General features: G+C 58.4%; 1 protein-coding gene across 1 annotated transcript; it reads right to left on the bottom strand.

Moving 5' to 3' along the window:
* Positions 1 to 12: 12 nt before the first annotated feature.
* On the bottom strand, positions 13 to 27,128 carry SRRM3 (serine/arginine repetitive matrix 3). Its single transcript, XM_066201945.1, has 15 exons — positions 26,897 to 27,128; positions 18,861 to 19,090; positions 15,752 to 15,853; positions 12,238 to 12,372; positions 12,047 to 12,127; positions 11,634 to 11,663; positions 11,159 to 11,227; positions 10,839 to 10,874; positions 10,136 to 10,186; positions 9,930 to 10,034; positions 9,271 to 9,442; positions 3,294 to 3,622; positions 2,515 to 2,742; positions 2,139 to 2,276; positions 13 to 313 (listed from the first exon to the last, which is right to left on the bottom strand). The coding sequence occupies exons 2-15, from the start codon at positions 19,082 to 19,084 to the stop codon at positions 97 to 99; spliced, it is 1,917 nt and encodes a 638-aa protein (XP_066058042.1). The 5' UTR covers positions 19,085 to 19,090; positions 26,897 to 27,128; the 3' UTR covers positions 13 to 96.
* Positions 27,129 to 27,492: the final 364 nt, after the last annotated feature.

A 27,492-nucleotide genomic window follows, 5' to 3' on the forward strand; every position in this document is an offset into this window, starting at 1 on the left:
CACCTCCCCGGTGGTCCCGTCCCTTCTGGGGGTGCAGGTGGCATGGAGGGGGCAGAGCTGGGCTGTCGGGGGGCTGCGGCCGGGTGCCGGGGGGGCTCAGAAGCCGGCGCTCTCCGAGCTGCTGCGGCTGTTGTAGCTGGGGCTGCGGCTGGGGCTGCGGGAGCGGCTGGGGGGGCTGCGAGTCCGGCTGCGGCTGCGGCTGGAGCTGTAGCTGTCGTAGCTGCGGCTGCGGCTCCGGCTGTACGAGTAGGTGCTCAGCGAGCTGGAGGACGAGGGGCTGGGCCGGTAGTAGGGGATGGGACGTTTGCGGGCGCTGCAGATGGAAAAGGGAAGCTGAGTCAGGCCCCCGGCGGGTGCTCGGGGAAGGGGATCCGGCGCCGGACCCCCGGCATGGCCAAGCATCCACCCAGGGCAGCCAAGCGTCCCAGCGGCCGGCCTCAGACCGGCTGCGGGGTGCCAGGATGCGGCCACCCGGCATCACCTCCCCTTCCATCCAGCCCTCTCCTCCTCCCCAGCCCCCTCCCCCGGGGTGTTAGTCCTGGATTAGGCAGCGTCGAGGGCAGAAAGTGAGCAGGTTAATGTGGCTTTTGTGTTTCCCAGACACCAAAGATTGAAAGCTGCTGAAAAAGAGACGTTTGGGATTAGCGGGAGGCGAGCTGCAGCCCGCTGGCGCCTGAGGATGAGGAGGGACACGGGGACAGTGGGGTGGGGGGACACAGGGGGCACCGACATCAGGAGTCGGCCCCTTGTCCCTTCTCCCAGCCTGGTGTTAGTGGGACCAGAGAGTGACTGGGTGCTGAGGCCATCCTAAGGTGTGAGGAGACACAGAGGGGTCCAGGAGGAAGAGGAAGAGGAGGAGGAAGGGGGAAGGTTACCCTGGGAGCCAGGCTGGCGGCGATGCTCTCCGGGAGGGACCTTGGGATGAAATGGAAAAGGAGAAGTTGGCATCACTGAGGTAGGACCACACGGTGGAGGGGCGTGATGGGAACTGGGGACAGGGCAGGAGGGCAAAGAAAAGCCCTGAGGCGTCTGGCTGGGCTATGGGACAGGCAAGGGGGGCTGGGGGTGTTTCCCTGGCTGCCCCCTCCCCACAGCATCCTCTACGCCTCACAGAAATGGCTCTGCTCCTCCTGAACCCCGAGCAGAGCAGGGTCTGCCGTCCCCATCCACCCCAAGGATGGGGATGTGGTGAACAGACCCCACAGGGACCATGGACTGTGCTCCCCAGCCGAGCCCTGCCACCTCTCTGGGGACATCCTGGTAAAACCAGGATGGAGCAGGAGGGGTGGAAAACCAGACAGTGGAACCTGGGCTGGGAGCAGTTTCCCAGCCCATTCTTTCCAGGGCATCCATCAGGGAGAACAGTGGGGAGCTCTAACCCGTGGGCTCTGCAGTGTTCCTCCTGTCTTTCTCCTGTCCTCCCTCCTGACAACTCCAGTTCTGCCCAGGCAAAACAAAATCCCTCCCACAGGGAGGCAGGGCTGATTTCTGAAAATCCAGCCCCCCCTGATCTCCCGGCTGATAGTGGGAAAGACAAATAGGTCAGGAAGGAGGTAATCTCGGCTCGGCACGGCCCCGCCACCAGCGCTGCATCTTAACGAGGTGCTACATATGCACACAGTGTTTCGTCTGGCACAAAATATTGCCTGTCTTACAGCTCAGGATCCTGAGGCAATAGGATCCCAAGGAGGAGAAACCAGCTTTTGGAGGGCAGGAGAGACGTGATTGCGGACGTGCGTATTGCTGGAGTATGCACAGGCGGATTAAAATTAATTCCTGTTTTCATGCCTCGAAATAGGAAGAGATCAGAAGGTCACAGTATTGGAGGCAGCCTGGTTACCCATCTGTCTGGGCCAGCTGATTCACCCAGTCATCCTCAGGGCTATCTGTGCATCCACAGAGCTGCTGATGTCTGTCTGTGTGTCCGTCCACCCATCCATCTGTCCATCCATCCATCTGTATGTCCATCCATCCACCCATCCATCATCCATCCATCCATCCATCCATCCATCCATCCATCCACCTGTATGTCCATGTGTCCATCCATCTGTCCACCCACCCACAGACCCTTTGGGGTCAGCTGGCAGCAGAGCTCAGCCCGGGCCGTGGCCGAGCCTTTGCCCCATGCCAGGACGCACCTGGTGATCCTCCTGGGCTCCATGAAGCTGGGGGAGTCACGCCTCCTCTTCCTGATGGGGGAGTAGCTCCTGGAGCGGCGCCGAGGGCGGGCGGGATCGGGATCACCGTGACGTGTTCGGGGCTCGTTGTCCTTCTCTCTACACCCCGGCGAGGAGGAGGATGGTCAGGGAATGGGCTGGGGTCCCGTGTGGGACGCAGGGACACCTTGTGACAGCAGTTCCCTGCACGGGTGACACTCCCACCTGGAGCTGGCTTTTCCAGTGTGACCAACAATGACTTGTGACCCCTCCCCGAGCCCCCGGGCAGCCGGGACCCTCTGAGCCCACTGCTGGCACCCGCGGTGTCCCCCGTGCCGCTGCCCCCCCCGGGCCTGACCTGCTGGCTGGCTTTTTCGGCGAGGGCGAGCGGGAGCGGCTGCGTCCTGCTCTCTTCTCCCGGGAGCGGGAGCGGGACTTGGAGAGGGAGCCGCTGGAGCTCCAGGAGCTGCTGCGCTGGCCCGGGCTGCGGGACGGGCTCTTCCTCCGCTCCGAGGCGTGCCGGGAGTGCTTGGCTGACGACTCCGAGCTGCTGTTCGGCCGGCCGCGGTGGTGCCGCTCCTTCACCCTGTGAAGGCAGATCCCAGCACCGCCTCGCACCTCGTCCTGGCTGGCAGAGACCCCAGGTTCCCATAAGGAACACCTACATGACACCAGTTTTCGACTGGGCTACATCCCTGACTGTAAAGCACAGGGCTTTCATTTGCTTGGGGTCCTGCATCCTGCGGGCTGCTGTAATCCCATGCTACCCTCCAGGCACTGCCCTTCGCAGTGGGATAATCCCTTGCAGGGATGACCCTTTCCAAAGTGCGCTAGCATTGACCCACCGTGGCTCTTCCCTGTCCCCAAGCCCATCCCTTCCCTATCACCATCCCAGGGTCTGTCCCCATCCCCATTCCCATTCCGTCCTCATTGCCATCCCCATTCCTGTCCCTTTCCCACCCCTATTCCCACGCCCATCCCTCGAGCATCCCAACCCAGCCCCGTTCCCCAGCTTAGCCCCCAGGGCTTTGCCTGGATGGATTTAAGGTGCCCGCAGGGAGCTGCACCCCAAACACCCCAGCCCAGCTCCCATGTCCTGGCAGGGATGACAGGATCCCATCCCGGGGACTCCCTTACTTCTTGCCGTGCGCGCCGTGGTTCCTGTCGGGCCCGGCCGGCGGGTGGTAGGGGTGGGAGCCGGCCGAGCCCTCCGAGTCGCTGCTGTAGCCGGCGGGGCTGAGCGGCGGCGGCGGCGGCTCCCGGGGGCCCGGGGGCCTCCCCTTGCTCTGGCCGCGGTGTCGGGACGGCGGCGAGGCACTGCGGGAGCGATGCCGGTGGCCGTGCTTGGCCCGCTCCGGCGTGGGCGACCGGGAGCTGCGGGCGCCGTGTCGGCCCCCCCGGGTGCGGGGGGACGGCGGCTCCGTCCTGCCGTGAGCCCGCGGAGAGGGGGACGCCGAGGCCGGCCTCTGGCAAAGGGGGAGAGAGAGAGAGAGAAGGAGGGAGAGGAGGAAGGGGAGGAAGAAGACAAGAAAGAAGGAGAAAGGGGATTTTAACGGGGGGCGCCGGGCCGGGGGCGCAGATCACAACGTCAATGCACATCGCATAAGGCAGGCTACACAGACGCTACTCTGCACCTTCCTCTCGCCCTCAACAACGTGGGTCATGCAAACCTCCGCATGCAAAACGCCAAAAAAATATAACTCAACTTAAATCATAATAAAAACCCAAAGGAAGGGGTGGGATGGGAGGAAACTAAATAAATCCAAGGAAACCCCAAGTCGTCGGGGAGGGAGAGCTCGAAGGGAAAGAAACGACCCCCTCCCCCAAAAACACCTGGAGAGGGGATAAAGCAAACCCTGGTACCCGCCCACCCCGACCAAGAAAGGGGAAGGGAAAAGTGGGATAAAACCCAAACGAAGGAAGGAAAATGGGGGAAATAAAAGAAATTAAAAAAAAAAAAAAGAAGAAAAAAAAAGAAAAGATGAGAGGAGGGAAGGTGGGGCAGTGGGGCAGAGTAAATCAGACTGAGCCGAGGGGAAAGGGTCGAACCAAAGAGGGCTGAAGGTGATGGGGTCTGCTCACACAGAGGCATGCACATATATAGAGATATATGTTCTGATACGTGTAGTTTTTATCAATAGTACAGCTTTCGGCTTAAAACAAATCCAGAAACGAGGAAAAAACGGCACAGAGCGACAATGGAGGGCAAGGCAGGGGAGGGGGCCGGGGGGCGAGAAGGCATAAAAGAAACCAACAAAAAAAGAAAGTAGAAAATCATCCAAATCAAATTTTAAAAATAATAAAATAAATAAATAAAAGACAAAGCAAAACTTCACAAATGTCCTCGTTACTGAGATAAACGAATGTCTCTGAGCTCTTCCTGGGACACGCATTGAGCTGTTAGCTGTGACTCTGCAGGGAACTGCTAAGTCCTCATCAGCACTCAACACAGACTTTGCTTTCTGCTTCCTTTTTAAATTTTTTTTTTCCATTATATGCTTTTTTTTTTTTTTTTAAGTCCCTCTTGGTTAACATCCACTTACCAAAAAAGTGGCATTTCCTCCTTTAGTAGGTAAGGTATGAAGAGAAGGGAAAAGCGGGGCAATATAAGTGCATCATTAGATTCACAAAAATGCAAGAGAGAAAGAAAGAGCGAGAGAAGGAGGAGAGACAGAGACAGAGCCAGAGAGAGGAGAAATAAAACAAACCAACTCACTTCTCCTACGGGGAGGGGAAACCTTGGGCCACCACCGTGGCCAAGCCCTGAGCCAGGCTCTCACTGAGACCTCAAGGGATTCTGCCCAGCCCTGAGGCTCCCAAATATCTGAGCTCCTCTGAGCCACAAACGCTGCCTGGGTGTTCCCCCCATCTTTGCAAACACCAGGAGACCAAAAAGACGTGTGGAAACGGCTCCTGCAACACCAGTCCTGACCGAGCTGGCAAACGTCAGCCTGGGGGGCTTTGGAGTCTCTTTCCCCCTGGCCACAGCCCAGTGCCAGGTCCCTGAGAATCCCTGGAAGGGTGAATCCTGCACAGGGCATGGCTGAGTCCAGCTGAGGGGATCAAAGGGGCTTCAGGGGTATCGAGGTGGTGCCAGGATTGGGCCACCACGCCCAGGGCTGGTGACCCCTGTTCCTCACCATCCCCTTGCCCAAATACACCAATGAATGGTCAGTGAATCCTTGAGGCTGAGGTTCTCTCCACCCATCCCACTGTGTTCTCAATGCCACTTTTCTCTCCCCAAAAAGGAAGGGGGCAGGGTGAAGGGCTGGGATTCTGGAGACCACCACGAAGATGCTGCAAAAGAGATCCCAGACTGCTCCACACCCCATCACCCCCTTGTCCCCACGGAAAGGCCAATCTGTCCAGCCACAGAGCAGCAAGCTACAGCCAAAATGAGGGGATTTGGGGTTTTCATTAAAAACCAGCTGCTGTTGCAATGGCTGCACCGAGGGGGAGGCTGGCAGTGATGATCAGCTCTGTCCAGCTGCCCTGCAAGCACTGGGAGGCATGGATCTGCTCCAGAGGGATGCAGCAGCCCCGGAATAGGGGAACAGGGGAGCCCATGCCCAGCCCCACATCCCTGGAGAGGAACATTAAAGCAGAGAAGATGATGAAGAAGAAGAGGATGATGAAGAGAGAAAGAGAGGAGGTTCCTCTTTCCCAGAGTGGCATTTTGGCACTGGCTGGCCATGCCGTGGGCCCGGGCTGTGGGATGCAGGGTTCCCACCCAAACCCTGGAGTCTCCTGCCCTGGCGTGCAGGAAGGCAACAAAGGTAAAAGCATCCCAAATAAAGCCAAATTGCCAAAGACTCGGCCTAAGAGGGAAAACACACACTGGGCACTTGTGGGGCTGGGACACCAGTGCAGGGTGCCCCTCGCAGACTGGGATGGTGCCCCTCGCAGACTGGGATGTCCTGGACCTGCCTTCACTCTCCACGCGGGAAGATTTAAACCTTTCCCTACTGCAGCCTCCCTTAGTCTTTTCCCTGAGCTGAGTTTTTACCCCCTGAAGAGGGGCTAAACCCACACATCTCCCCAGATTTCTCATTTCTTGCCCCATCCATCCACCCCAAAACCCTCTGTGCCCATTTCTACCTGTGACCACTGCCCCTATTTCTCCTTGATTATATTCACCTTCATTACCCGGCCACTAATGGGGGACTGAAAGGGAACAGCCGTGCTCGGCCCCTGAATGGAAACGAACACAAATTCGGAGGGCTGAAAGACACAGAAATGCATTCTACCGACAGCACGAGGAGACGGGGAAGAGAAAAGGGGGGGAAGAAAGAAAAAAATATTACGTGGACAGGGCAAAAAAAAGTATAAAAATAAAGAACGTAAGAGAAGAGCATGGCTTTGCAGCTAACTGGGGAAAACCATACAAATAAAAAAAAATTATATATAGCCACCAAAAAGAGACAAAATGAGAGACAGAGAAGGAGAGTGAGAAAGAAGGAGAAAGAAAGTCAGAAAGAGAAAATAACATTAAATCAAGCTACGGTGCTTTTCAACAGGCTCATCTGCAGAAGTGAACGTGCAGAGGTGGACAAAATACCTACCTTCGAAATTGGCAGTGACAGGAATGCAATAATAAAAAAAGAAAACAATAATCTCCACATTTGGAGGGCAGAATGGGAAAAAGACAAGGACTCTTTAGTACGGCGATCCAGACCCCTCGGCTAATCCCGTTTGCTTTGCTTAGAATTTTTAAAATTAGTTTTTAAATTGGTCTCTTCAGCTTCTGATTTTTTATTATCTTTTTGTTTGTTTGTTTTTCAATGGAAAGGCTGCGGCCGGCCGCCGAACGGTGGGGCCGCTGGGGGGGGGGGGGGCGGGGGGGTGGCTGGCTGGTGTCTGTAACCCGATCAGGCTGCGGTTCAGTCTTTAAAAAGTCACTCTACAACATGGCAAAGTCCCGGATAACATGCAGGGAAGGCGATGGATGAAGGTGGGACACGGCGAGGGATGTCGGGTTATGTCGACCCAAAGAAAACCGGAGAGAGAGAGAGAGGGGCTGGAGGGTGCGTGTGGGCGAGGAGGAGGAGGAGGAGAGACCCAAGAGGAAGGCTGGGAAGGCAGCAGGGATGGATGGAGACAGGACTGGGGATTTAAAAGGGAAGGTAACCCCGGGGCACCCCTGGCTCCCGGCGGCTCTGGGGGTGCTGGGGTGGGCACGGCTCTCCCGGCTGACGGGCTGAGCCCGGAGATTTTGGGGGATCGACAGGAGGTGGGGAGGGGGCTGGGTACCGAGGGTGCTCAGCACTCATCCTGTCGGGACTCAGGATGTGGGATGACCGCAGAGTGCTTGGATAACCCCGCACCCAGCGGCCTCATCCTGCAGTCGGGGAGGAAAACCTCGCCACGGCAGCAGGATCCAGCTGAGGACAGCGGGCAGTCGCCAATTTGAGGAGGGAAAGGGCAATTCGCTCCTCTGCAGTGCAGAGCTGCTGGGTTCTCTTCCCTTTTAAATTCCTTGTTCAAAATATAGAAAATGGAAGTACAATGTTCAGCGGTCGTAAATATTTAGAAAACACATCAGGTTTTTGTTTTTGTTTTGGTTTTGTTTTTTTTTTTTTTTCTTCTCCACATTAACACACACAAAAGCAAAAAATTCTAGAACAACACGACGACGACGGGGTGGGGGAAAATAAAAATAAGAGAAATATATATCGTTTGCATTTCTGTACATCACAAGGGAAAAGAAAAGAAATCATGAGAAAGGAAACTAAAACAAGGGGGTGGGGGAAAAAGCACGTTTCATTGCCCTTCCCTCCCCCTCGTCCCTGCTTCTGCTGAGCAAGAAATGGAAGTGTATATTACCGTTTGGGTTTTTTTCAAATGGGAGGCTAAAGAAAAACACAGATGGGATTAAAAAGAAAAAAAAATAAAAAATAGAAACCAGAGAGAGAAAGAAAAGAGAGAGAGAGAGAGAGAGAGAGAAAGAGAGAAAGTTGTTGGAGAAAAGTCCCGCTGGTGCCGGGGAGCCAAGGGAGCTCGGCGGCCTGGGCGATGCTGGGGTGGGACAGGGGGAGAGCGGGGCCAGCCGGGCGCCCGGGGGCGGCGCCTCGGCACCCCAACCCCCCCACGCCCCAGCCGAAACCACAGGAAAGAAGAAAGCAGAGAGGTGCCCCGAGAGGTGGGCAGGGTGCTGGGTGCTGCTGGGGGGTGCTGGGCTGGGGAGGGTGAGGGGGATGTGGATGACCCCGGTTTTTTTGACACCCTCGTTATGGGGTGTCAGCGTTGGGTGCTGCCAGCCCAGGAGTATCCCTGCAGGACCTCACCTGTGGGAATAAAGTTCCCTGGGACAAGTGGGGACCTGTGTGGGCCCCGTTAGTGGAGTCCTGCAGTGCTCTGCCTTCTCTCAGCCCTGCCTCCAGCTTCCCCTCAGCCAAGGCAGGCTCCTCACCGTCCCAGTACTGGTTAAACTGGGGCTGGCCCTCCAGGTCCACTGGGTTAGGGTTTTGCCTCACTCAGCAAGGGACCAGCCCCCAAGGTTTCACCAAAACCCTTAGGATGCTGAGGCAGAGCTGGGGATGCTCAGCTCCAACGTCACCTGCCACGGGGACCTTAAGGTCCTAAAATCTGAGCATCCATCATCAAATCTCCTCCAAACCCTAACTTGGCCAGTCTGGGTGTTGGGGTCTTGAGCACTGGTGCTGGCCCCTTGGCATTAGGGAGGGTTGGTGTTAGTGAGAAAACAAGAATGTTCCTGCTTTGCCCGTTTCTTGGCTGCCTGGGATCAGTCTCAGGAAGGTGCTGAGCCCGGTGGTGACCCAGGCAGGTGATGCTGTCCTCCCAGGGGTGTCACCTGTCCCGGGGAGGTGACATCCGCAGGACGGCGTGTGGCTTTGGGGGAGGGATGACCTGTTGGCTGCCCCGATCCCTGCCTCAGGGTGATGGGCTGGCTCCCCCAGGGAGATCGAGCACCCAGCGCGGGATTGGTGAGTGCTGGGACGGTGCAACCTGCACCCCGCATCTCCCCCGTGTGCTCCGGCTGGGCAGGGCGGGGAGCCGAGCGAGCGGGGAAGGAGGGGAGAGGAGAGCAGGGGGGCAGTCCTGTGGAGGGAGGAGGGGAGGGAAGCGAAGAGTGATCCAAGAAAAGCCTACGTACATCCGAGGGCTCCGGGAGCGGGGCGCCGTGGCTGTGGCGGCCGTTCTGGGCGCTGCCCTTGTGCCCGTTCTGGTGCGGCGAGGCCGAGCGCTGGGGCGAGGGGGAGGACGGGCTGCGGCTGGAGCGGGCGCTGCTGCCCTTGGGGCCATCCTGCCGGCGCTTGGGGCTCAGCCTGAGGGGAACCGCACCGTCAGCTGCCGGCACCCCGGCCCCGAGCCCGGCCGCGCCCTTGGCCCGGCTCCAGTAGAGCCGCCGGCTGCAGCCCAGGCTTCGCCGAAGCCAAAAATCGGGTGAGAATTGGCACTTTGTGCTTTCTTTAGCCAAAAATTGAACCCTCGTCTGGGGACCATGTTTCCACACCTTCCAGAGATGCTGCAGCACCATCCCACCGCTACAACTGTCTCAGGGACACCTCTGCCACCTGCCTCTGCCCTCCATTCCCGGGGTCCCCACCCCTGGGACACCTCTGCCACCTACCTCTGTCCTCCATCCTCCAAGGTACCCATGTCTGGGACACCTCTGCCTCCCACCTCCCTGCCCTCCACCACGTAAGGGTGTCCATCACAAGGACATCTCTGTCCCTGCCCCACAGGGTCCCACCGCGGAGGCTGGGGGCTGTTGGTGTGCTGGTGGAGACACAGGTCCCGGACTGTCCCTACCTGCCGGGGGATTTAGAGCCGCTGTCGTCGGAGGAGAGCGAGGCGCTGTGGGAGCTGCAGGAGCTGCGGCGGTGCGAGCGCCAGGCCGGGGACTCGCTGCGGGACCTGCGGAGAGGGCGGCCGGGGGCCGAGGGACAGGCTGAGCCACCGCGGGGGACACGCAGGGACACAGAGAGCTCCGCTCCCCCGCCAGCCCGGCCCCTCACCTCTTGCGCTCTTTGTTTTTCTCTTTCCGTTTGTTCTTGGGGCTTCGGGACCTGCGGGAAGAGCCGAAAGCTGCAGACGTGGGAGAGGGGGCACCACCTGGGGGTGGCTTTCCCAGCCCCCCCAGAGGCACCGAGGCTGCGGGAAGAGTGAGGGGAAGGACCTGCCTGGTCTGGAGCTGGGCTCCATTGAGGTTCAAAGCGTGGTGGGGATCCCAGACAGATTTGGGGGGACTGTGGGGTCAGGTTGAGTGAGATCAGGCAGGAGAGAAGGGAGGGGTCTAGCTCTGCTTTGAATCCTTAGGGCTCAGGCCCATTGTCACCCCCCACACTTGTTTTGCCCTGCACCCTCTCTGGCACCTTTTGTCTTTTCTTCACTCTTTCCACCCTAAAATAGCAGTGTTGGCAGAGGGTATCTGCAGAGCAGGGCAACAGTCAAGCTTTGCCCTGGCCATGGCTGCCTGGGATCCCCCCTTCTCCCCTGGGGGGCATTCGGGGCCATGTGGGACCCCACAGTGAGCCAGAGTGACCCTGTGCCATGTCCAAGGACAGAGGACACATAGCAGTGTCCAGCTATGGGGTGAGGGGGTCCATCATGATGGGCAGAGGGGAGGGGACAGCAGGAGGGCAGGACACAGGGGGCTCCTGGCAGGGGAAGCTGGCAGCTGGTGGCAGTGGGGTGGCTCCTGGTAGCCATCACTCTTACCTGTGTCTTCTCTTTTTTCGTGACCCCGATTCAGACCTAAGGGATGAAGAGGAGGCAGAGATGAAGGAGATACACTGATCTGGCCAGCAGGGAGCAAGGGCTGGGCAGTTTTCAGGGATGAGGACGGGATGATGGCCCTGAGGTGGGCCACTGGGGCAGGTGACAGTGGCTGTGAGGAGGTGATGGCCCCATGAAGTCATCAGCATCCATCCTTATCCACGTCAAAATCCCACCCCAGCCCAAGGGCCTGAGCAGCCCCAACCAGCCCCACTGTTCCCAGCCACCCCTGCTGTCCCAGGCTGCTGTTGTGTCCGTCCTACCTGTCACGTCTGTGTTTCTTTCCAGTCTTCTTTTTCTTTTCCTTGCGGATGGGTGAAGAGCTGTCACAGCTAGAGGGGAAGTGGGTGCCCTTGAGCAGGGAGCAAGGGACTCCCCAGCCTCCTCCCCCTGGCCCAGGGGAGTCTGGTCCCACCACCCCCAGTCACATTGCTTCCCCTGGACCACCCCATGGGATGCATGAACATTGCATGGCAGTTATTTCCTGGGGGATTTGGGCTGGGGAACAGAAAGGGATTTTTGGCAGAAGGGCTCCGGCTGCCTTCAGCTCTGGAGTGCCCAAATCTGGCTGTGTCTCACTGCCACCTCATGGGCTCCACAGCCTCTGGCAGGAGACAAGGTAGCAAATTCCCAGTGGGATTTCACAGGGGGACAATGGGTGGTAGAGGCCAGCCCATACCCAGTGGCCTGCAAGCCCAGAGGGGACCCCACAGCCCACCCAGCCCAGTGGTCACTCACCTGCGCTCTGAGCCGGGTTTCCTCTTTTTGCTGCCACAGGAAAGGCAGAGAAGAAAGGGACGTTAGGGACAGCATCCTGCCCAGGCAGCCAGTGCTAAGTGGGGAGGTTTTGGGTAGATGGACCCTTCCTAGAGCCATGTCCTGCCTGGTGCTGTGCCCTGTGGCAGTGAGCTCCTTCCGTACATGGACCAGGCAAGGTCCCACCAGTGCATGCAGTGGGTGCGTGCACACACGTGTGTGTTGCAGTATCAGTACATGCAGATGCGTTGCACTTCTTAAGGGTGCACATTCAGGGATGTACTGCCCGCCCAAAGTGGGGTGACTTGCCCCTCCAGAGCCTGGGAAAAGGCTGAGCTGGGAGGTGAGCTGCTCTCCAGAGAGAGGGGACAGTGCAGGGACAGCCGGGGACTCACCGGCTCCGGCGGTGACCTGATTTCTTCTTCTTTTTCTTCTTGGGTGGAGGAGAGGTGGAGCTGCTCGAGCGTCTTTTCAGCCTGTGGAAGACAACGGGCAGGGTTGAGGCAAGAAGAAAGGACAGGCCCCTGGCCTCTGCGTCCCTGGATGGGGACTCTGTGCACAATGGATCCCCAAAATCCACACAAACCTGTACTCGCGGTGGCCGCTGTCCTCGCGGTAGCACTCGGCCGAGCAGTCACACTGCAGCAGGCAGCCCTCTCCATAGTCAGGATACTCCACTGTATACTCCTCCCCATCTGCCCCGTGGTGGTTTTCTATCACACTGCCAAAGGAGGAAGAGCAGGATTCATCTGGGGTCCCCATTCCCTGTCTCCCACCACAGCAGCTGGGGCAGCCCCAATGCAGCCACAGGGGCTGAGGGTCATTTCCTCTGCCACAGCATCCCCAGGGGACCTTGGTCATGTCCCTTGATGTCCACACACAGCAAAGTCCCAGGGTGGAGGGCTGCTCAGGGTCTTCCTGCAGCTCCAATCCCTGCAGAGATCCCCACCAGGCTGGCACAGGGACACTGAGAGACTCAGGCCACCATCTCCCCACAGGGCCCAGCCTCAGCCTCATTTGAGCCCCTTTTGGCTTTGCTCAAGTGCTGAGGCTGAGCAGGAGGCCGGGTCAGCTCAGGTGGGTTGCAGGGCTGGACAAGGGTGAGAAGAGCTGGCAGACGACCAGCTGTGGAAATTTAGGTGGGAACTGCCCAGGATGATCTGGGCTTTGAGGCCAGCACCCCAGAGAGCCACCAGATCAACACTGGAGCTTCAGGCAGGTAGTGGTCAATGTCCCTCCTAGGGCCAGGTGAGGAAGGAGTGGGGGGACATCATGCCTAGAGCCATCAGGGTCTCTCTCTCTCTCCTGAGTGTCTTCGTCAGCATTAATTTTCCCCACTGCCATGGAAACCGGCATGAGGTTGCCATTGACTACCGGGGCTGTGTGCAGGGCTTGGCAGAGGCCTGGCCGCTGGACTAGGACAGTGTCAGGAGTCCCTGGCCAACCTCTCCCTGATGGCCTCACCTCCCTGGTCCAGCTCTGCCATCAGCCCCAGGAGCAAACCCCACACGGAGCCTCTCATTTGCTCTTGGGGGATGTAGGGCATCTCACCCATGGAGGGACAATGACATCCAGGTGCTCTGGAGGGAAACTTAAGAGTTGGGGCAGGCTTGGAGGGGGCTCAGCACCACACCAGCCCAGATGTTTGCCTCCCAAGGGAGATTTGCCCTCAGAAACCTGATGTGGGCTCCTCTGCCGTTCCCAGCATGGAGGTGAGCAGTCAGCGATGCTGGTGGAGCAGTGCAGCCGCACAGCATCAGGCCCTTGGCAGCCTGGCCATTGCCTGAGAAAAGGGAAGCTCCCAGTCCCAGACTGCAGATCTGACAGTGGCACGTGTTGGCATCTTTGGCCACAGCAGGCCATGGGCTGTTTAACCTAATTAGAAATGTCTTGGACCGAAACTACCCACGAGGCACCCTCCCCCTAACCACGGACGATCGCTCAAGCAGGACTCAGGCTCCCCTCTGTGCCACAGCCATGGCTTGCTGGGTCCTCTCCAAGTGACTCCTGCTTTGGCCAAGTCCCAAAGGTAGGAACAGCCTTTCACCCACCCACCCAACCGTGGGAAGGGGGAGAAAAGAGGCAAAGAGAGTAGGGAGCGGGCTAAATGCTCTGCGTGTGTCTCTGCTCTGTGAGCAGGCAGTGCTCCATGCTGGAGCCTGCTGCCAGCATCTCACCCATTAGCTGTGCTCAGCAGCTCAAGACCAGCCTTGTGCTGTTCCAATTATCCCTCCCTGCCCAGCACACGCTCGCCTTTGTCTGCAATCCCACCAGCCTGTCCATCAAGCCCTTCTCCTTGGGGATCGGGCTGTACTGAGCTGTGCACTTGGAGATGGGAGCTGGGAGAGCACAAAGAGGAAAGCCAGGGACTCAGGTGGTCACAGCTCTGCTCGATGCCTCAGTTTTCCCTAGGGAGTTATGCAGATGATGCTGAGCTCTCGCACTGGCTTTGAAACAGGACCAGCTGGTTCAGACTCACAGTCCCGGCAGCCAAGGACCGAGCGGTAAAAGCCCAGAGCGGTGCTGGAACAGGACCAGCCCACGAGATGTTCTGCTGAGCACTCTCCCAGCCACCACAAGGGCTGAGACTCTTTATTTAAAGCTTATTTAACCCCCTTGTCCAGCCTCTTCATGCAGCACAGACCTTTGGCACGCAGGATTTCCTCCAGCAGCTCAGATCGCTGCTGCTTGAAGAGCCACCTCCTTTGGACCCAGTTCCTACCAGCCTCCTCAGGCGCCTCTGGCTTTGCTCCCCTCTGAGCAATCCTTTGCTGTGAGACTGCTCCTTCCAGCTCAGCACTATTATTTATAGCCCTGGGGCTAATCTTTAATGATTACCCTTCGTTTTGCAAAACCAAGCCGGTAAAGGTGACAGTCAGGGTAACCTTAAGGCACCTTTGGCTTCCCCATGTGCTCATTACAGTGCTGGCCCTAACGAGCCGGCCAGGAAGATGCCCTAGAGATGACTCCTGCCCCCACCCGCAAAGGCCACTTGTTAACACCTCAGGTGTGATGCTCAGTGACCTGGGCAGGTAGGTTTTCTCCATGCCTTGTTTTTTGCCTGCCTGGAGGAGGATCCTGAATGTTTCACGCTGTCCCAAGCCCATGAGCCACATCCAGACAGGGCACAGCCCTGTCCCTGTGTCCCACCCTGCCTGGCGTGCCAGCAGAGTGGTGTGAGAGAGGCTCTCCCTGCTGCCATGGCTTCCCTGCCTCCCCCCTCGCCCTGATTTCCTGACCCTAATGAAGCATTAATATTCAGTGAACCTGCAGCATCTATTCCTGTCCCAAGTGACCTGGTTTCCAGGCTGATGGATGGTGCACACCAGGCCAGCCATGCTGCCTGGGCCATTAGGCATTGCACTGATAAATCATCATCGAGCTGGGGTGGACCCTGGTGAGGCTGGGGACAGTCCTGTGCAGGGCAGGAGCAGTGACTGGCATGCCCCCAGGAGGAGCTGGGCTGCTTTGGACACCAGACTTGAGCCCTAAGCCCCCTCCCAGGGCAGATGTAGCCCCCCAGGACCAGGCACTGTGAGGAGTGATTAGAAGCAGAGGAACAGTACAGGATATCCTTGGAGAAGTTTCTTCCATGGGGTCCCTGCCTCTGGCTGGTGGGATGAGCCAAGCATTGAGACTTTCTGCACTTGGGTTTCATCATCTGGGTTAGCAGCATTGCAATGCTGGCCTCTGCACAGCACCCTGAGGTCTCCAAACAACCAGTGCAAGATAACCTTTAACCTCTCCAGAGGTAGGATACTGCCACAGAGGGGCAAACGCTGCCTCCAGCTGGCTGAACAGCCAACCAGCCAACCATCAAATGAACCAACAAACCATCAAATCAACCAATCAACCATCAAATCAAACAAACATTGACTCAAAGCCAACAACCATCCATCTATCCATCCATCCATCCATCCATCCGTCCGTCCGTCCGTCCATCTCTATATACCCTCTCCATGTCCATCCATCTACCCAGTCATGCCTAGATATACCCTCATCCACCCTCCCACCAGCCCATGGACACTCAGAGGCAATCAAGGATGTGCCTCTCTGGGATGAGAGGCACAGATGAACCAGCTGGAAGCTGCCTGACTTACATTTGGCGCCCGTGCTGGTCCTCCCTGGTGAGCACACCCTCCTTCTCCATCAGCATTTGCCGAAAGGTCCCCACTTTCTGCCGGATCTCCTCTTCAGAGTACCTGGATGGGCACAGATGTGGTCAGGGCTGCTGTGGTTGGAGCACGGGCTCCCCACAGACCTGCTGAGGAACTCTCTACCTTTGGAAGTGACACATGGCCCAAGGGGCCAATCCAAAGGGGAAGTGGCATGGTGACAGTCATCAGGGCCTGGAGGACAGCAGGACTTCTGCTCAGTCCCCTGCCACCCCTATCTATGTCCTCTCTCTTGCCTGCTTCTCCCAGCAGCGCTTGGCAGAGGAAGGGACATCAGGAAGGGCAAAAAGAAAAGGATGACTGTGAAGTCGTCATTCCCTGTGACCGGCCCAGGCTCTGGGGCAAGTGCCCACCAAACCCCCTTGGCAGTGGCACCATTGCAGCCAGTGACTGTGGGGCTCACTCCCAGCCTCTCTGTCCCAATCACGAGCTCCCCCTGCTCGTCCCTGTGACGCTCCAGGGCCCTGACAGCCGCGCCAGCTCTGCGCTACCGCCGAGCGCTGACTCAGGCCGCCGCAGGGTGATTAACGAGGGACACTAATCACAGTGTCCTGGCATCTGAGAACAGCCACTGCAAACCACGGCACCCCCGCTGTCCCCAGGGTGTCCCTGGGAAGGGACAGGTGACAGCCCCAGGCGGAAGGTCCTGTGCCACATCGCGAGGCTGCACAAGGGCACCTGAGCACCCTCCTCAAGTAAAAACATCCCAACAGAGGGATGTAGTGGAGAGACCCAAGATGCTCTTGGCATCATCCCAGGGGAGAGAGTGAAGGGAGACGGACCTCATGTCACCACCACACTGCCACCCTGGGAGGGAGGGAGTCAGGCTCTGTGTGTGTCCCTGTCCTCAGCCACAGCCTCTGTAGGGGCTGCGCATGGCCCATCCTTTCCATCACATCCCATCAGCCTCACTGCCACGAGCCCAGAAAACTGGATGCCAGAGCCAGGCCTAACCCTGCAGTCCCCAAGGCTGGCACTTCACACAGGCCATGCTGGGGACAGTGATGCCCCTCACAGTGCTCTGGGTGAAGAAGGGCACATGGGAACACCCACCCTTCCTGTAGTGTCCACGAAGGGGAACAGCAAGGAGAGGGGAATTAATATTAACAAACTGATTTGCGCTGAAAGGCTCTCATTAATTCCCCAGCCAGACTCCACACAGAAGGAAGGCTGATAACAGGGTATGGAGGCAGCCTGGCTTCTTCCTCTCACCTTGCACCTGGGCATGAGGAGCCCCAAAACCAGGGTAGCACCCCCAAATGCTGCTCTGCCCCATTCCCTCAATGGCAGTGCACCCAGCTGGGCAGAGTGGCTGCCCCACAAGGACAGAGCTGCTGGCCTTGGCCATCCCATGGACATCAGCCAGCCCACAGCAGCAGGAAGATGTCTGCCCGAGATGAGCATTTGCTGCAGCATATTAAGAACACGGCCGGTGCTCTTGGAGAGGGGACATGAGGCCAAACAGAAGGTGACAGATGGGCCACTGCGGCTGGGCCATTAGCAAATCTGTGGGGGGAGGCCAAGGCGAGGAACTCCTCACCACCTCCAGGGATGGAGGCAGGAGCACCACCAGCCTTTTCCCTCCCACATTCCCCTGGTGTTGCTTATAACCCCGTTGAAGGGGGGTTGCTTTTGCATTTGACATATAGAATGGATTTGGGAAAGAAAGAAAATCTGCTGACACTTCTTTTCTGGACAAGGAATCCAGCCTGCAGGCAGGGAATAACAGTGCAGGCAGCCTGGAGCGAGCTACAGCACAGGCAGGAGGAGCCATCCACCTTTAAGGAAACAAGGGAGTGCTTAAATCCCTGCGGAACCCCCTCTGCTGACACACACATCCATCCAGGGGCTCTGCCCTCATCAACAACTCCCCCAATGCCATGGCCAGGAGGCTGCCCCTGGTCCAGGCAGAAACCTCAAGGGTACAAATCCCTTCTCATGGAACCCCCCTGGAAAGCCCCTGTGAGGAGGGGAAGAGCAGGCGGAGGATTAAGCAGGTTGACCAAGATTATTACTGTAATTATATTATCATTTCGGCGTATCGCCATCATCAGTGTTATTAATAGCCTTAATAACAGCAAAGCAATTATAGCAATGACAACAATTCTGGTTGCAGTGTTGCTATTACCCATTGCAGTAATGATACTACCAGTAGTAAGATCCCTACTAGGGCTCGGGAACCCGACAGGAGGCTCTGGGCTCCCCAAAGCGCCAGGTCAGCCTTATTTATTTCCATAATGACAAATTAGGAACAATCATTATTCCAGTCTGTGTGAGACAATTTAATTCTAGGTCACGCTTGCACTCTTAATGAAAGCCTTGGCGAAGCCTTCCCTCAATCCATTTTCCTTCTCCCCAGCTGATACCGGTCCCCATCTACCCAAGTGTGCCGAAGAATTTGCTCCATCCATCAGGTTTTAGAGAGCTGTCAGAGGGATCAGGATGTTTGGCTGCTGCCAGAGACAGCACAGCCATGCCTGGCAGGGAGGGGGGTCTCCTTTCTGGCCCCTCAGTCCCTTCTGCCCACCCAGGAAGGGATGTTCCTCAGCCCCTTTGGGTTTTCCCCTATCCCTTTGTTTCCCAAGGGGAGAGCAAAGGCTGGGGAGCAGCTTGAAGTGCCTGGCCATGGTATTGGCAGGATGGGGACAGGGGGTCCTATCACCCCAAAATGGGAAGGAGAAGGAAAATAGGGCAAACTGAAGCCCCAAACCAGCCTCTCCCGTGACTAAACCCCAGCTTCCCCCTTGGATCTCACATCCCAGGTGTGTGGGGGACAGGATAGGTGGCACTGATGACTTGTACAACCACGAGCAACTTCTCTCCTCCTTCCTGCTTCGGCTTTCCCTGCAGGACAAGCTGGGAGCCCAAACTTCAAACTGGGTGAACTCCTAAGCATTTCCCACCAAAGCTGGTTCACCCGAAAGCGGATTTACTTCCAAACGGGAACATCTGCCACATCAAGGTATTTTTTAAAGGGGGAGAACGAGGTGCAAAGAGGTCAAAAGCATCCCATCCCCTATTCCCCGCCACTCACCCCTGCTCCTCCATCATCTCCTGCAGCTCCATGCACTTGAGCTCCACCCTCCTCTTGCGCTCGTGGTCCAGGATTTCCCGGTGAGCCTTCTTCACCATGCTGGGCTCCACCAGCCTCACCTCCTCCTCGCCCTTGTGCCACGTTCCTGAGGCTCCAGGCTGGGGGAAGCCGTTGGAGGCTTCCTGGGGCGAAGGCACGTCGGCTCCATTGTTGTAGAGAGCCATGGCTGCCTGGGAGGGAGACAAAGAGTCAGGGTCAGTCCCTGCCCTGCTTCCCCTCTCACCCCATGGCAGTGAGGGGGCCCTGCTAGGAGCTGAGGGTAAAATCAGTCTTGAAAGCAGGTTGATGGGGACAGTGACTAGGAGATGTCCCTGCACCTTGCTTCAGTTTCTTCGTCCTCAAATCAAGGCTGGGGCTACTCCTGTCACTATGACAAGAAGGCTGGCTCCTGGGAAAGAGAGGAGGATGCTCTGCTCCAGCCTTGTACTGGAAAAACCTGTCTGAGCGTGGGTCTGCAGGGCCCAAGACTATACAGCAGCAGCAGGACAGGTGGGCAGGGGTCCCTCCCAGCCCTTGGACCCATTGTCAGCCAGTGTGGGTTTGGAGCAGATACAATCATCCATCCTCACAGTTCTCTAGGGACCCAAAGACTTCAGATATCCCCTTGCAGTTCCCAGCTGCACTGGCTGCTTTGGTTGCAGTGGTGGGACATCCTGATGTCTGGCTCAGGCAGCAAACACTTGCTGATGCTCTTGGGCCATGGCCTGGCACTCTTTGGCTATGGGCTGGCACCCTTTGCTATGGCCCAGTGTGGGCTGCAAGGGGAGCTGAGGATCCCCACCAGCTTCTGCCCCCCTGCCTTCTCCCTGCTCCTTCACCTTCACGTGTCTCTGCCTCCTCTTTCCACCACACAGTCAATGTGTCCTCACATGGCTCCAAAAATAACCCCTGGAAGAGGACAAGTGTTCCCGAGCAGCACCGCTGTGCTGAGGCTCAGGCTGATGCTCCCCGAGCCTGAGGGAGGAGATGCTCCCAAATCTCCTGGATCAACCAGACAGACACAGCCCTGTCTCAGTGCCCTCAGGCCTTTGGTGCACGGCTGAGCACCCATTCCTCACTGTCCCTGTTGTCCTGACCTGCCCCAGCTGCCCTGCCCAGCACCCCAGCCCTCTCCTGAGCATGGGATGCTCCCACTGGAGATCTGCTGCCTTAACCAGCAGCTCCACCAGGCTGCAGAGGCATCACCTGGGGCCCTGAACAAAGAGAAACAATCAGGAGCAAAGGCAGAGCCTCCTGCCTCACTCTTCAAGCTGGATTGGGGCTTGGAGAAGCAGCTTTTGCCAGAAAGCCACTTCTCTGAGGTGTTTCTATCCCAGGCATCCTGCTGGAGAGGATGGGTGTTGCCTGCACGTCATCTCCTACGCAGGAAGCAGCCAATCCTTGGGTGGCTGACACATGGTGTCCATGGAGGATGGGGCAAACAGTGGCCCAGGAAAGGAGGCATCCCTAAGCCCAGTAGAAGGAGAAAAAGCAGATGGACCATGGGCTGATCCACGCTGTTCCAAGCCCAGAAAAGTCTTGCCATTCCACCAGGATACCAGGCAGTTCAGAGCTTTCCATGGCTATGCCAGGTGGGACAGAGCTAGGGTGGGAATGCAGATCACCCACGAGGGGCTTTGACAAGGTTTCTTTGCTGTTTGAGGAGAGAAAATACCTCGGAGCCCTCCCTGGGGTGGCAGGGATCCCAACCTGGCCGGAAGGCATCTCCCACCCCACAGCATCCCCACAGGACCATTCCTGACCTTCCTGCTGCCACTGGCTGCCCCACACAGTCATTTATCTCCTGACAAGCCTGCCCGGGGAGGACAGCAGCTGAGTGCTTAATTACCAGGCCTTTTTTTGCTTTTTTTTTCTTCCCCCCATTACTACCATGCAGAGAGGAGCCAGCAGCCTTTATTTCCGCAGAGGCACGAGAGAGATCCTGCTGGTGCAGCAGGAGCCAGCCAGGGCTCTGCACTCCTGGATGCTCATCCCTGCACCTGGAGGGTTCCCCGGTCCTCCCTTGCCTGCAGCACCCACAATTCAAACCCCATGACACCCCACAGCCCTGCTCAGCCCTCCCTGCCCACCCTGAACCAGCCCCCTCCGTATCCCAGAGTGGAAAACAGAGATGCTGCAGAAAATCCTGCCTTGGGGGCTCCTCTCCCTCTTTTTCCCATCAGGACATGAAGCCAAAAACCTGAAAGGAGGTTAGGGAAAGGGGGAAGCTCCCCACTTAGAAACCTTCCCCCACAGAGGGGCTCAGGGAAGGAGAGGGGAAAGGAGAGAATGCTTTCTGCAGCAGCCTCTGCTTGCTTGTTCCCCGTGGGAATTCATTGTATCCTGAGCCCAGCAGTGGATAAATTCATTGCTGAGAAACCTTGAGAGTGTGAGGGATACAGAGCTGGGCAGGTAGCTGGAGACAAACTGGCAGCTGGATGGGTACCTGTGGGAGAAGGCTGCATGGTGGGGGGAGGCATGCTGATCCGCCAGGAAATGCTCCCTGTTTCCATGAAAAGGATGGAGCTGGAGAAATCCCCTTGCATCTGGGGCCAGGAAGGTGGAGCTGGACTGGGGATGGACATGGTACTGCATCCCAATGTCCCCTCAGCCTGGAGCAATACCCAGCTGCCAGCAGCCCCCTGCCTCAGCCACAGCACGGGCAGGAAAACAAAAGAATGGGGGAAAACCCACTCACAGTCCTCCTCCCAGCTCTCCAAAGGGGCTCCAGGTAAATCCCTGGGTGCCAGACAGAGCCAGCCCTACACTGGGACAATAGGGACAAGGCACCAGGGCAGAGGGAGCCCATGTCCCCCAGCTGGCTCTGTGCTCTCCCTGCCCTGCAAGGAGAACCACAGCCATGCCCTGCACTCACAAGGGACAGCTCAGGGACACAGTGTGGCTGCCACCACCACGACCTCAATGCACTGGCCAGCACACAGGGACCACCCGGCTCCGCCAGCACCAAAATGGCACCAAAGCCATCAGCACAGCCCTGTCCAAACAGCAGTGGTTCCCTGCCTGGCTCGGCGCTACCCCCATAATAAAGATGATGGTTAAATATTTCATTATCTGCAGTAATTACCCACAAAACATCAATCACTGGCAGCTGCTGCCCGGCTGCCTCGCCCAGAGGGAGAGGAGGCGTCCTGGGGTGAGCTCTGTGTCTCCACACACTCCCAAAGGCTGCAGAATGTAGCTGGGGACAGTTGCTGGCATCCATTCCCACCTCTCAAATTCCCTTACTGCCACCCCAAATTCCCTTACTGCCACCCTAAATTCCCTTACTGCCACCCAGGAGGGTCCAAACCTCCTGGCACCATGGGCTGGAGCTGCTAGGGAGGCTCCTGAGCAAATTCCTCTTTTCCCATATTAACCAGGCATTCACCCACATCTTCTGGGATCCTGATCCTCCTCCTACGTGCCACCTTGGGCCTTGGGGAGGTCAATCCAGCTTTTCAGCTTGCAGGTGCTTTCTGATACCTGGATTAGAGCTTTCGGAAGTGTTCAGAGATGCCCCATCCTCCATCCTCATCCTCCATCCCTATCTTCACTCTTATCCCCAAATTCCAGCCTCATCCTCATCCCCTTCTTCACCATCATCCCCATCCATCATCCTCAACCCCATCCTCCATCCCCATCCCTATTCTCCATTCTCCTCCTCATCCCCATCTTCATCCCTCTTTTCCATTCTCCTCCTCCTCACCCTCCACCACCATCCTCCATCCCATGCCCAGGTCCCTCCCACCCCAGGCGTGCTGAATCACACCCAGGGTGTGGAGGACCTGGGCACCCGCAGTGCCAGCTCCGTGACTGCCAGGACAGACAGAAGGACAGACACACTGCACTGTGCCCCTGTCACACAGCCAGCACCGGGTGCAAGGCCCATCCTCTCCATCCTGCCAGGGTTTGGGGCTGCTGGTTTCCAGACAAGCTGTGGGCTGGCCCCAGGGTGTGACAGTCCCCATGTCCCAGCCCTGGTCTTTGTCCAGCTCACGGCTTCAGAACTCCAGCCCAAAAGGAAAGCAAAATGAGGGTGAAAAGAGTGTTATTTCACCAAACTGCTCTGTCCCTTTTATTTCCCAGCCCAGAACAAGCCCCTCTCCAGCCGGCTCTGCTGAAATCCCCCCTTGGGCCCCGCTCAGCCCCCGGGCCGTGCCCGCAGCCCCCGGCGCTGAGCAGCCGCAGGGCCTTGCCGCCGTACTGCGGATGGAGCCGCTTCCCGGGGGAAGCGGGGATGGCAGCGAGGGGGGGCGGCGGTGCCTGGATGCTCTCCCGGGTGCCTGGATGCTCTCCCGGCATCTCTCCCTCGCTGGGGGAATGGCGGTCCCCGGGCATCCTGCCCCCTCCGCGTGCCTCGGTGCTAATTAAAGCCGCCTCCGGCCGGTGCTCCATTAATTCTCGCCACATCCAGCTGCACCAGCCGGGGCGGCCGTGAGCACCCGAGCGCCGGGATGCGGGCACGGGATGTGGGCAGCCAGCCCAGCGCGGCGGCTCCCTGGACCACTCGTGTGCTGAGCATGCCAGAGCTGGGCCCCAACGCGCCAGGGACAGCCCAGATGAGGTGAGGATGCTCCAGTCACTCCAGAGAGGCTGAGAGCGGTGGTCCCCATGGTTCTCCTTCCTGTTTGGATCTCACCAGGACACACCACCACCGACTGAAATCATAACCCTGTCCCCAAGCACGCACAGCAGCCCCATCCCAGGCTGCTCCCTGTCTGTGCTGTGGCGACAGCTGGGAGCAGATCTCTTTTTTCAGGACACAAAATACGCCAGAACACCATGGCCAGGCTGTCTGAACAGGCCAGGCCTCCTCTGAACACCCAGCTGGAGTTACAAGGAGGAAAAGTCCGGGGTTGCTGCCATTAATTGGGCTGACCTTCTCCGGAGCTGCCTTCCAGTGCCAAAAACCATGAGTCAGACCTTCAAGAAGGAGGAAAAAAGGCAAATCTAGCTTTAAAAGTGCAGCCATTCTGGTTAGCTCGTTAGCACTGCCCTCCAGCCCCAAGCCACAGGGATGATGCCTGTGGGAAGGGGCAGTGGGAATGGATTGGTGACAGCTGTCCCAGTGCTTCCATCCCTATTTCCCCAAGCCCAGGGCATTTTTTCCTATAGCTGCTTGAGCAAAATTTGACACCTCACAGACTTTAAAGCAATTAGTAGAGAATATATGGAAGCTGGCTGGGGGGTCAGGAGCTGCAGCTGCATGTTCATACCTACGTCTGTGCATATATATATATATATATGTATATATATATAAAATATATATATATTTTAAAATAGATGAGGAGGCTGGTGGAGAAGCTAAACAGTTGCTAAGCAACTGGGCTCCTTCCTGGCTTGGGGATATAGGGATGGGGGAGCCAGGGTTGGGGACTGGTCCCCCACTGGACAAGCATCACACAGGGGTGTGGGCACAGAGATTCCCTGGAGACAATCCAGGGAAAAGGGCACAATGGAGGGTGAGGAGCCAGGATTTACTCCTGTCCCCAAAACGCCGTGGCTGGAGCCCCGCAGCCTGAACCCCTTGGGCTGTTGGTGATTGAGAAGCTCCATCCTCAGCTCTGGCTGGAGAAGAGCTGGTGGGGAAGGGGTCACACCATGACAGGGAGCAGCCCCAGGAGCCACGCAGTGACCCCATTCCTGACTCAGGGATGAGGGAAGGGAGCAGCACATCCACGTGGCAACAGCAATCCCCCCATGCTGAGTGGAGAGGCAGCAGATCCAGGTGCTGGGTTTTCCTATGGGATCCCCAGCCCCGTGCCCCTTTGGCCACACTTTTCTCATTCCCTGCCAGACCTTCCCCAAACAGGAGGTGCTGAAATAAGGAATGGGGGTGGAGAGAGGGAACAGCCACCCGTAGGTTTTGCACCTTTGGGGTCATTTGCTTTGCTGGGCAAGGAGTCAGGGGGAGGCACAGTCAGCCTGAGGCCCATCACCCCTCGGAGGAAGGGGAGTAATAAAACTACTACAAATAAAAGCAATTATTGAGCACATGGAGGAGCAGGGGGATGACTGTCACAATGAGGTCACCTTCCCCAATGGGGACACAATCCTGGCAAACAGCCCCTGGGGCTGAGCGCTGCAGGTAGAGGGGGGTCACAGCCAGTGCAGGGGGAGCATCCAGCTGGGAATCCCCCCCACCATCCCCCCCCCGTGACTGGTTGGGTGGTTGTGTAACGGGAGGAGCTATTCCGGGGTTTGAGCACATTATATAAGCCACGGGCCACCTGGCTGGGGAAAACGGGAGCTGGGAGACAGGAAGGAGGAGGAGGAGAAAGGGCTCTGGGGATTGGGGACCCCCCACATCCGGCAGGCCCTCAGCACAAGCATTAACCCCATAGGGTGACCTGCACCCCGCAGGCATCCCCGGCCCAGAGATACGGGGTGAGCACCCTCTGCTCCCTCTTCCAGCAGCCTCCAGGACCCACTGCCACACATCCACCCAACACTGGATCTGTCCCCTGGGGCACAAGACCCTTTGTCCAGGGGAAAAGCCTCATGTTCTTGGCACCAGGGACAAAGACAACCAAGACTGCTGCACCCCTCTGCCTGGCAAAAGCCTTGCTTGCAGTTCCCAACAGTGATCAAGGACCAAACGTTCCCATAGAATCTGCCCAATTTCTGGCTCTGAAAGCCCCAGACATTCCCTGCACGTGTTGTCAGGATGAGTCCTGGGGCAGGGGAGGCAGGTGGGATGCCAGGGGGATTTAGGGGAAAGCAGGTGAGACACAGAGGGTGGCACTGTGTGAGGCCATGCCGGCAGAGTGGGACAGAGCGATGACGAAGTGTGTTTGGACACAAACACTGTCCCCAAAATCCCACCCAGCAGGAGTGTACCCCTGTGCTCCTACCAGAGAAAAATCCACATGCCACAGAGCAAGAAGACCAGTGAGCATCTGCACCCTCAGAGAAGGTCCTTGACATTTGCCATCAACCTGAGACATCCCCAAATGCTGCCAGCCTCCAAGCGACCACCCTACAGCAGTGGGAGCACAGGCAAACCAAGACACATCCAGTCTGAAATCTTGCTCTGCAGGGAATGAATGAACCTGTGTCCTCTGAAAGCCACCTGCTCCCCCCGAGCCACGTCCTGACCCCTCACCACCAGCCCCCTGCATGGCACAGCCCGGACATCCCTGGGGACAAACCTCCTGATTGGGGAAGGAGAAGCACAAAACACTCCCGAAAGACAAGCGGTGGAGTTGCTGCTGTGGCTCCCCTCTGCCAAGCCTTGCCCCCTCTCCTTCCCTCGTGCAACACCCGCAGGGTTTGAAATCTCATCAGCCAAACCTTCCCCAGCACAGCCTGGGGGTCCCCACGCAGCAGAGAGAGGGGCTTTGGGGATCTTGTCTCAGCCTCGTCTCCCACCTGCACCACACAAGGCACCAGCTGAGGGATCATCACTGCCCCGTCCTTCCCAGCCAAAAACCTACTGCTGGGGGTCACGCACTGTCCCAGTCCCAGCCTGTCCCTGCCCAGCATGGAAAAGAGGGATGTGGGTGCCCCCCCAGCCACTCCCCCAGCACCGGAGAGCCCCCGGCACACCCGCGTCCCTGGAGGGACCCCCTGTGCCCCAAAAAGCACCTCATCTCCAGACTCCTCACCCCATCCCACACCCCCAGGAGCATGAAACCTCACGGGGGGACACCCCTGGTACACCCCTCCCGGTGGGGTCCCCAGCTGTCCCAGCACCCACAATCCGATGCACGCCTTACCCATCCCTTCCATCCAGGTCCCTTTGCAGACCCAAATTCCCGACCCCCTGAGGAGCAGCACCGCACCCCCAAATCCCCATCACTGGGGGTCGTCACCCCCCTGCTCCCAGCATCACCGGATGGGTGGGGGGGGCTCCGTCCTCCCCCACCCGCTGCACGTCCCAGCGTCCCCCCCACGGCCCGGTGCGGTCCCACGGCGCCCCGCATCCCCTCCTCTCCCTTCCCGGCCCCTCCACGCCCCGTGCCGGCCCCACAGCCCCGGGCCCGGCCGCGCCTCACCTCGCCCCGCCGTCCCGCTGGGCCCGGCCCCGCTGGGTCGCTGTGGGCCGCGGGGGGTGCCGGTGGGTGCCGGTGGGTGCCGGTGGGTGCCGGTGGGTGCCGGGGGTCCCGCCGGCCGCGGCCCCTCCCGCGCGGCCCCGGCGCGGCCCCTGCTGAAGTGCTGGACAGCTCCGGCACACGGAGCCGCCCGACACAGAGCGCCGCCGCCGCGGGGGGAGCGCGCCCCGCCGCCCGCAGCGCCGCCTGCCGCCCGGAGGGCGACCCTGCACCGCGCCGGCCGCGCTGCCCCGGGAGCCCGACCTCACACGGAGCCCCCCGTCCTGACATGGAGCCCTCGGCCTTACACGGAGCCCCCCGTCCTTCCACTGACCCCCCTTCATTCTTACACGGAGCCCCCGTCCTTCCATGGACCCCCCTTCGTCCTTCCACGGAGCCCCCGTCCTCACATGGAGCCCCCGATTCTTACACAGAGCCCCCCAACCTCACAGAGCCCAGCACGGCTCAGAGCACCCCGTCTTTCACAGCCCCCCCATCCTTACACGGAGCCCCTAGTCCTAACAGAGAGCAGCCCGTCCATCTACAGCCCCCTTTTATTC

The sequence above is a fragment of the Chamaea fasciata genome, unplaced genomic scaffold, assembly GCF_029207755.1.
Source record: "Chamaea fasciata isolate MVZ Bird 193981 ecotype frontalis unplaced genomic scaffold, bChaFas1.0.hap1 SCAF_21, whole genome shotgun sequence".
Taxonomy (NCBI): domain Eukaryota; kingdom Metazoa; phylum Chordata; class Aves; order Passeriformes; family Sylviidae; genus Chamaea; species Chamaea fasciata.